This window comes from Medicago truncatula, chromosome 1 (genome assembly GCF_003473485.1).
Source record: "Medicago truncatula cultivar Jemalong A17 chromosome 1, MtrunA17r5.0-ANR, whole genome shotgun sequence".
Taxonomy (NCBI): Eukaryota; Viridiplantae; Streptophyta; class Magnoliopsida; order Fabales; family Fabaceae; genus Medicago; species Medicago truncatula.
In genome coordinates, this window is record NC_053042.1 from 20,956,202 (window position 1) to 20,966,604 (window position 10,403).

At 34.9% G+C, this 10,403-nt stretch overlaps 1 protein-coding gene across 1 annotated transcript; it reads right to left on the reverse strand.

The window, feature by feature from the left end:
- Positions 1-665: 665 nt before the first annotated feature.
- Positions 666-4,550, reverse strand: LOC120578143 (uncharacterized). The gene is made up of 6 exons (XM_039830357.1): positions 4,503-4,550; positions 3,465-4,205; positions 2,423-3,247; positions 2,123-2,260; positions 1,529-1,945; positions 666-1,418 (listed from the first exon to the last, which is right to left on the reverse strand). The coding sequence occupies exons 1-6, from the start codon at positions 4,548-4,550 to the stop codon at positions 666-668; spliced, it is 2,922 nt and encodes a 973-aa protein (XP_039686291.1).
- Positions 4,551-10,403: the final 5,853 nt, after the last annotated feature.

Genomic DNA, 10,403 nt, shown 5'->3' on the forward strand with positions numbered 1-10,403 from the left:
TCAGACATATTGAAATTACAGATTTTTCTGCGATTTCCTACCATGGGAGCCTCCTTGGCTTCAATTCTCAACCCTAAACTCTCCAAAATCATCCATAAACATCACCATATGATTACCCTATCATTAAAACGTTAACCCATCACTAACCTACCTGATTAACCACTCTTTTCACCATTCAATTCTATGGTTTCTACACTTTTTCATTCAAAAACCAATAATCAAAACCTAATCCCAAATTTCTCAATATCTACCAGAAACATGTTAAATCAAAATCAGAATTACAATCTATACTTTTGAAAGTAAATCTCACCCTTACCTTAGTTTTGCAGAAAATCGCACGACACACGGTTGATCTTGGCTCTACTTGTTCTTCTCTCCCCTTGTTCTTGGTTTTCTCTCCCAAAACTTGTTTCACGTAAAACTGCTTCTGACCTTTTCTTTTCCTAACTCCCAAAACTATAACTCCCATTCTATTTCATTAAACTCCCCTTAATTCTATTAAATCCTAATTAACTCCCAAATTTCTAAAATAATAATAATTCCTCTTATTTTAGTTATTATTATAATAAACTATATAATAAAATACACACACCACATAAATCACCAAAAATCATATAAAATCACATATGAGACTCCAAATAAATCAAAATAAAGTAAAATAATAACTAGGGCATTACACATGGTGCTACTATGAGTGCAGATGAGAAGATCTTCATTTGAGGGCATCCTTTAAAGATGAAACGAAGCAAAGATGGGAATATGAATGTTTGTTTCCCATAGCAGAAGCTTCTCAAATTTGACAACGAAGTAAATTCCAAGTATTCCAAGTTTTCAAATACGATGTTTTCCTCTGCTTTATCATCGTCAATCTTCACGACATCCAACATCTTCTCACAATTAGTTATGTTTAATGCTTTGAGTTGAACTAGACTTTTAGCTGTTGAAATTTTTATCAAATAGATCAACTCTTCGCAGTTGTCCACTTTTAAATAGGTTAAATTTGTGAAAGATGTCGATGATGGTACCAAGCTTATCAAACTTGGACAATTCACTACACGTAACTCTTCAAGATATTGTAACAGAGAATGATCCAATGGAAAGTCTTCCTGCCAGACGTGCTTGAGCTTGTCCAATTCAAAAAGCCACAACTTTCTTATTTGATTTGACGTTTGCATACTGAGATAACTTGTGGCTCCTTTAGTGGGGAACAATGTTTCAAAAGAACTATTACACACTTTAAATGTTTCAACATTAGGAAAAATTGTATGGAAATCATCCAGAAGAATAGTTGGAATTTCATCGAAGCATTGTAAGCGAAGAAGTTTAACTTTAAGAAAGATATTTTCTTGACAATAACCATTCAATATCACCAACATATTTGTGCCATTTATTGCCAATTCCTCCAGGTTGGGGCTCAACTGAAAAATAAACATCCATTATGAAAATAAATAATAGTGTATTATTACACAAACAAAATAATATGAAACATAAAAATAAAGAAAAACGGTGTAGATATGGTGGGGTTTACCTTTTCAATACAAAACAGGGGTTGTTGGAATAGCACGTCCTGGTTTTCATCAACTTGCAAGTCTGAATTGTTGAAAGAAAACATTCTTAATGCTTCACAACGATATACACTCAAAGTCTTCAATAAAGGGAAATCTAAAGTATGATTTCCTTGATAGAAACTCTTAAGATTTGTCAAATAATAGAGTCTTATAACTTCCAATTGGGGAAAATTAAAATTAATTTCCATTGATCCAGTTTCTTCCATTGCAACAATTTCCTTGACTCCACAAGAACTTATCTCAAGCATTTCAAGATGTCCAAGATCTGGGCATAGTGTATATGGAAAGACATATAACAAGCTTTGACACAGAGAAACATCCACCTTGTGTAAGTTTCCAATGCCGATAATTTCATGAGGATCCTCATTCCATATATGCTTCAATTTGGGTAAAGTAGACAAAGTCAATCTTTTCAATTGAGTGTTTTCTTTTATCAATCTTTCTTGTGACTTCATACCTTTCACATCAAACACTGCTTATAATGAATCGCAATCTTTTACTTCTAGTTCTTCCAATGTCTGTAGCACTTGCATTACATTTGATGGAAAAAGTACATGTGATAAAAAATCACACCTTTCCACGACAAGATGTTTCAAGTTGCAGAACACATTGCAATGAAGTTGGCCATACCACACATCCTTTAGCTCAGGATAGTCAGAAAAGGCTAAGTACACGAATTCACCAAATGCAACCTGATCATTCAAATAAATAAATCAAAAGAAAATCAAAATTTCATTTAAGCAATCTTTAATTATGCATTAATATTCTAGTCTACTACAATACAAAATTGATCTAGATAGATTTTCTTAAACTTACCCAAAGTAAATAAATTGATGGATGATAATAAAATATACCTTATCACAAAACATTTTCTTTATGGTTCTGTTGAGGTCACCCTCCCAATGATTTCCTTCATCAGTTTGTACATTTTGAAGATTTGTTGTTTTGGTAAATCCCAATGAAAAAAGTTCCATTCGAGGACATTCTTTGACAACTACAACTTCCAGCAACGGAAACATGATGGGGCATGGGCATGAGCAAAATTGGCAGAGCCTCTGTAAAGAAATTAGTTCTAGATATTGTAAACTGCAAAATGATATCTCGTTTATCTTATCTTCTTTACCGTTCACTATATCCTCAAGCCAATTACACATTTTAATCTTCATTGTTGTGAGTTTGACAAGACTCTTCGCTGTTGAATGTGATATTAAATTGATCAACCCATTGCAGTATGTTACCTTCAAATAGGTCATGTAACTAAAGGTGACTGAGGATGGAACCAACTTTATCATACTGGAACATTGAGACACACAAATGGTTTCAAGTAATTGTAGAACTGGGTCGATCTGAAATCCTTCTTTGCATATACATTGAAGCTTGGTCAGGTGCCATAATGTCAAATATTTGACTCTAAGTCGCGGGATGATTTCAGGTTCCTTTTCCGTTCTTATGATTTGTTCGCCTTGGAATAACTCCGTGAAGGAACTCCATTGGACCAACAATCTTTCTAAATTAGGAACATTTTTCAAGAACCAATATGGAAAAGTTGCTTCTTCATTGTAGAACTCACACACGGCAAGGTGTTTGATGTTGTTGAATTGAACCCCTGAATGTTGGCTCTGCAATATCATGCCAAAATCTTTTTTGTTCAAATGCAAATTCTCCAATTTAGCAAGTACCTGTTGCAAAAACTAAATCAACACAAAACATTTTGCTTCTATAATTTTTAAAATAATAAAAAAATATTCTATCAGTTATAATATTTTTTTTTGACAGATTCTATCAGTTATAATAGACATGTTGAATACTTAACTTGAAATTAACAAATCAATGAAAAACAGTTAAAATTTGTACATATATGCTTTGTGCAAGGATGATATTTAATGCTACACTCACCTCTTCAATCACAAAAAGAGGTTGATATGTTGAGATATTAAGCACATCATTTTTGGAACTTTCTTGGTGTCTCAAAGGCTCTGCCTTAAATAGCTCTATTGTTGGACATGCGAACAACTTGATCGTTTTCAATGATTTACATTGAAGAGAATGAACCCCAACAAAGAATGCCTTAAGTTTGGTCAAGTACTCAAGGTTAATGGAAGTCAAATGAGGAAACACAAATTTAACCATCTCATATGTTCCTTCTTCCTTGGCCACAATTTCTTGAATCCCACACTGACTTACTTGAAGACTTTGAAGTTGCATCATATCGCTAGCCACTGAGAACGGAAAGAGGCTTATCAAGCTATTGCATCCCACAACAGATACATCACTTAAATTTTGAAACCTCATAGTGTTATGTGGATCCTCCTTCCATACATGCCTCAGTTTTGAAAGATTAGATAGTTTTAATTTCTTCAGTTGACTAGAATTCTGCACAACAATTTCTTTGGCAAATTCATCGTTCAAATCAAAAACTGCTTCTGATGAATCACAATCCTCCACATATAATTCTTTCAGGTTCATCAGCACTTCTACCAAGTTAGGTTTAAAGAGCACATCAGACAGAAAATCACATTTATGAACCACTAGATACTTCAAACTCCTAAATGCTTTATGCTCAAGTCGACCATACCAGAATTCTTTAAGGTCAGGATATTCAGATAGTTTTAAATGCTTGAAACTACCAAATCCCACCTGTTAAAACAATTGTATTGTGAGTTAGTTCAACAAAAGTAGTAGTAAAATATAATGCATTCACAAAATAAAACTCAATTTAACAATTCTATTCATTTTAAAATTAAGGATAATAATAATTTTCTCTAATGCTAAGTTTTAAAATTAGTCTAGTCAAAATAAATATTAGTAGTTATTAAGTAGATTGTTTGTTCTTTTCTATGACACCAACGACCCGTAAGCCGCAAACGTGAACAGTTCCATAGGTCCTGTTCACGTGAAATTGGTGTGCGCTATTTTGATGATCATGACAGAAACCCTAATCGCTACTCTAGCATTCCTATCTGCTATCGCAACAACAATCATGATCACAGCTCAAGACATGGGTTTCAATCACGTGGCAGGTCAAGGACCTGTAAGCCGCGTTATCGTCACACAGCTGCGTCATTCCTCAAAGAAGTGTGCTGGTTCTCAAGGTATTCTGACAATGGTTAGTATTTTACCAATATACCTGATCATATTCATTATCTGAATATGAGACAAGGGTTTGAGGTCTGCGGTATCTTAACGGATCTTTTTGTTTCACGTTTTAGAAATAAAAGAGGTCAATTGTTTGGTTTCGTGCATTTCACTCATGTTAGAGATGTTGCTTGATGAGATAAAACCGCAAGTGCACGGTCTTACCGAAGTAGTAAAATATGAGTATCGTTCCGCAAGTGCACGGTCTTACCAAACTATTAAACTTATAACCTTATGTTAGACCTAATTTCTCAAGACAGTTTCTCTTTTGTTCCTCTAGCAACCAAGCCTATTTCGCTGACTTGATTACTATTAGATTTTGGTTCCTCTAACAACCAAGCCTATTTCGCTGACTTGATCATTATTAGTTCCCTTGAAGATCGAAACTATATGTCTTAAAGATTGTAAAGACTATTTCGCTGCCTTTACAATCTTCGTCGAAATTCACTTGTTCGAATATCAAAGCTCCACTTTCGTTTTATGAATTGATATTTGAGATGATGGATAAACAATTATCAAACCCTCCACTTTCGTTTCCACAGTTTGATAATGGTTGATCCATGTTAAAGCGGTGAATTTAGATAAGGAATTAGGGTTACATATGATTAAGGTTTAAAACTTGGTTTGATTAGAATTATGTCATTAGACTTATCCAACAATCCCAAGACAAGAGAAGTCTACTCACTAATGTTCATCGTAGACAAGGGGAAGAAGAGAGAAAGCATAAAAGTAAATAACAAGAAAGTAAATGAACTTTTATTAGAAAGACAATTGTCACATATTGCATTCCAAGAAAAAATGAATATTTGTGATGGATGGCTACTCTATTTATAGCATTCATTCGACTTAAAATCTAAGCAATTACATTCGGGCTAAAAATAGAGTAGCTTAAAATCTAAGCAAAAGCAGCAAAAGGCACTCTAGAGGGTGGCACGGCCGTGCCAATGCTAGCACGGGCCGTGCCAAGCTTCTGACTTTGGGGAGACATATTTTTGTCTCTCAATCTTCATATTTTTGTACCGAATCAGCTCCAAGTCCATTTCTTTTGCTCCAAGACTCAATCCATCCAATATTCATTCCTGAAATATAATAAAATGCAATTTGTAGTAAACTATCTTAAAAAAGAAATAATATTAATATAAAATAAACTAAAATCTAATTAAAACTAAACTAAATAATATCTAGAAATAGGTAATAAATGACTCATCATTGCTAAATTAAATAAGGCTCTAAACAATGTTGTCTTTAGTCATCTTAAGGTTTGGGCTAACATTACATGTTTCGATAGGTTTAGTGGTGTTAGTAATAACCATTACGAGGGAGAAAAATGTAAGCATGTTAAGGGAGTTAAGAATCATATGGAGGGAGAAAAAATAAGATTATTGAGGGAGTTATTAGTAGGGAGTTGAAAAATTACAAGACAAGAGTTCTATTTCTCGTTCAAGGAAAGAGGTACTTGAGTTGGTGAAAGAAGAAGCAGGTGCTAGTCAGTCTGAGTGTGAACGAGTTAGACTAGAAATCACTAATGGCAAAGACATGTGGTTAATGTTTAAACTGCGAATGATGAGATAGGTGCCTCTTTTGCTGATGTTATTGTGGGAAATTGAATAATTCTGCAAATGTTTTTGGGGGGAAGAAGTATGTCCGGAAATTTTCATCTGATAAAGTTTTAGAATGGGCGAGTAGGGGGCTATTGCAAGAGTCTTGAATGGTAAGCATGTTTCTTTAGTCTAGCAGAAAATTAAAGATGCGGGGTTTAAGTTTTACACCAATGGGTGCTGATAACGTGTTCCTGACTTGCTCCAGCACGGAAAATATCATGACTGTTACTACAGATGTGATGCAAGAGGGAAATAGAATCTCCAATTCGAGCTTGGAGTGGCTCGAGAGAAAAGGGGAAAACAAACAACACAAATATGGACGAATCCGTTTTCTGATTAATTCTCAATCAAGTCTCTTGGTAAGATATAGCCAAGGAAAAATAACAACTTGTAATGGGATCATGTCACATGTAGTCAGATCCTTACATTACTCAACAGAATTGTAATAAGATAAAAACAAATAAAACAAGTAACTAGTTGTAATCATCTTCTGCATCTTGTGACTTCGCTTCTTCTGTTTTCCAGCTGGGCCTCTCTCGTAGTCTTTGAGCCAAATTGGGCTTTCCTTCTTGTGAATTGGTCTGCTAGGTCCACTTGATTCTTTTCCTTTTATCCCCTCATTTGTACTTGTATCTTTACCCAACTCTTCAAGAACAATCTTGTCCCCAAGATTGTAGTGAGGATAGTGTTCTTCAATCGTGTCTATGTCTTCCCATGAAGCCTCTAAGGGAGATGTTCCTTCCCATTGAATCAATGGTCAGATTTTGCTCGAATCCTTATTTCTATCACTTCTTTGGAGGAAATCAACTTGATGTAAAGTTAAAATTGTCGAAGAATTAGAGCTCGGTCTCCTGGCTGATGTTTGTATTGAGGATCTTGAATCGGACTCGACTTTAGAATTTTCAAATCCGAATGAAGTACCAGAACATGAACATATCATTGATTCCTTAGTTCATGAACTTAAAGAAGTCGGTTACAATTCTTCTAGGAATACTATTCACAAACATAATGGATTTTTGGATTCCAAGCTACCACCACTTGTCACGGGATGTTCAGTTGTCAAGCTTGTATCTACTTCTAACTCTTCTACTGCAGGTTGTCTTCATAAAGTGCAACCAAACCAATCACAGAATCATGCTCACGTTACTTTACCCTTGTCTCATCATTTGGTTTGCTCGCCAATATTCCCTAATCCTCTCACCTCACCACCCATGCTATTTCCACTAATCCTTCTTCGGCAGAAAAATACAACCGCCCATCACTGGACCGTGGAGCATTGAATGGATCAATAACCACATCAAATTGGCTAACAGCACAATAAATTCTCCAACTCTGAAACTTCAACCATCTTACCGTTCTGCAGCTTTAAAAGGCAGGTACAACACTAATTCTCATCACTGTGACCCATCTTTTTTAAGCTTACCGCGTATTGCTAGAATGCCTGCTGAAGACCGTCAGCGTTGAAGAAGTGAAACAGGTGGTGTGGGACTGTGACAGTTATAAAAGCCCAGGGCCAGATGGCATCAATTTTGTTTTCATAAAGGATTTCTGGGGGGAGCTCAAAGATGCTTTATGGGTTTTATTTCAGAACTTCATCGGAATGGGAAGCTTTCCAAAGGTATTAACAACACTTTCATTTCTCTTATACCAAAGGTTGAAAGTCTTCAACGGTTGTCAGGATTTAGGCCTATCTCTTTGATTGGAAGCATGTATAAAGTGTTGGCTAAGGTTGTATCCAATAGATTGTGCTGTGTCATTGGAAGCGTCATTTTAGAGAGTCAATTTGCTTTTGTTCATGGTAAGCAAATTTTGGATGGTATATTAATCGTTAACGAGGCTCAACGTTTGAAAAAACAGTTGTATCCAATAGATTCCAATATATTTGAATAAAAGATTAAATAATTTTAATTGACATTTTTTTATTGTAGGGGCATCTTAGTACTTTTATAAATAATCAACACTTCTCTCTCTTCTATTTATCTCATCTCTCTCTTATACCAAACAACACATCAAATTTACTCTATTTCTCTCTTCTCACCTTCTCTCTCACCTATTTCTCTCTTCACAACTTCTCTTCCAAACCAAACACACTACAAACTCTTTGAAGTCTTCGTTTGGGTATATGGGCTCCATTATAACCTCAGTGTAACGCCCTAGTCGTTATTTAATTATTTCTGATTTATTTAGAGTCTTTTCATGATTTTAAATAATTATTGTTGATGTTGTGGTGTGATGTATTTTATTAAATGATTTATTTTTAGTATTTAATAGAATAATGTGAGAATTAGAAATAGTTTGGGAGTTTGGGGTTAAATTAGAATGAATAGAGTTTATGAGGAGTTAAGTAATATTGCGAGGTTACATTAAGTTAAATAAATAAAAATAGAAACTGACAGTCAGAAGCATTTCACGTACAACAGAGTTTTGGGAGAAAACCAAGAAGAGAGACAAGTGAAGAGAACCGGATTTTCTTTAGAGTTCTGTCCTTCAATCTAAGGTAAGGGTGAGGTTAACTCTCAATGATATAGATTATAATTTTGATTTTGATTTAACACGAGGGTTTTGGTTAATTTGGGAATTGGGTTTAGATTCTAATTCTTTGATTTTGGATTGAAAGACTATAGAAACTTTCGTAATAGTGTTAGAATGTAATCAGGTTGTAGAGATAAATTTATTACACTTCTGTAATCTGTTTTGGGGTTTGAAATTGAGAAAATTGGGATTTTTGGGAAAAACTTGCATTCTTCCCGTACAGGATATTCATCGCTCGCCCCCGCGAGTAGCTTACCTCGCTTCGTGAGGGAGCAATCTTCATCGCTCGCCTCGCGAGCAAAACCACTCGCCATAGCGAGTAAGTGAGTGAGAGATCATGATTTTCAAATTGTTGTTATAAGACGTAAGTTGGATAGTTTTGAGTGCCTGGATGTTTTTAGAGAGGACTGGGACAATTTTCAGATTAAAAAGATGATTAGGGAGCTTAAAAATGAAGATTTAGTGAGAAAAATGTCAAAACTCCCGACAGCACCATTTTTCTTGCTCGCCACGTACTCGCCATAGCGAGTAACTCCTTTCTTGAGTTCGCCATAGCGAGCCGATGTACTCGCGAGGCGAGTTGCTCAGTACCTGAAGCCGTTTCTATGTATTTGAATATTGTTGGTTGGATTTTGTGTAGGACAAATAATTATGAATAATTGTGTTATTTTACCGGAGCTGTTGAATTAAGTATGATGAATTGTTGATTTCTGTTATGTATATTTATATTTAAATAAATTATACAAGTTGTTGAATTTCATTTCAAAGGTTGATGTATCATTTAGATGACTATGTTGTGGTGTAAGTCATATTCATATATATATATGTATTGTCGAGTAGCAGTTGTCGTCGTTCGAGTTGTCGTTGTGTTGTAGTTGAATTGTATGTTGATATACACAAGTGGAGTTCATTGCATAATCATAAACTGTTGAGGGCTCATGCCCTGGAACACCTTGTCATTTAATTGTTGAGGGCTTATGCCCTGTGACTGCTTTAACCATTCAAACTGTTGAGGGCTCATGCCCTGGAATGCTTTGTCATTCAAACGCATTAAATGGCACCAAATGCATGTGCATTGTCGCATTTTGTTGTTGAGTCAATGTAGTGTTGTCATGTCATTGCATAAATCGTTGTGGTTGTTTAAAATTGCCAAATGTTGATAATGTTGTTGATCATGAAATATATAAGTATATTGAAGTATTGATGTTATTTAGGGTGTTAGATTCAATTGATGAATTATATATCTATTATTGTTGTTTGTGAATCTCACCCCTTCTGCTTGAAAATGTTGCCCTTCGTATGAGTAACTTGCAGGTGATGAAGAGTAGTAGAAGTGGTGGCTTAAGTGTCTTAGGGCTCTGATACGTAACGGGATGAGAAATTGTTATTATGTTTTCATTCCTTATATATCAATTTTGGAACATGTTGTTGGAACCTTTAATTGTTGTTGAACAAAACGTTGATGACTATTTATGTTGAGGCCTTTGTGCCAGAATTTATTGTTGGTTAATTAATGTTAAGTGATTGAAAAATATTCCGCTGCAAAGTATTGGTTTAACTACCAAGT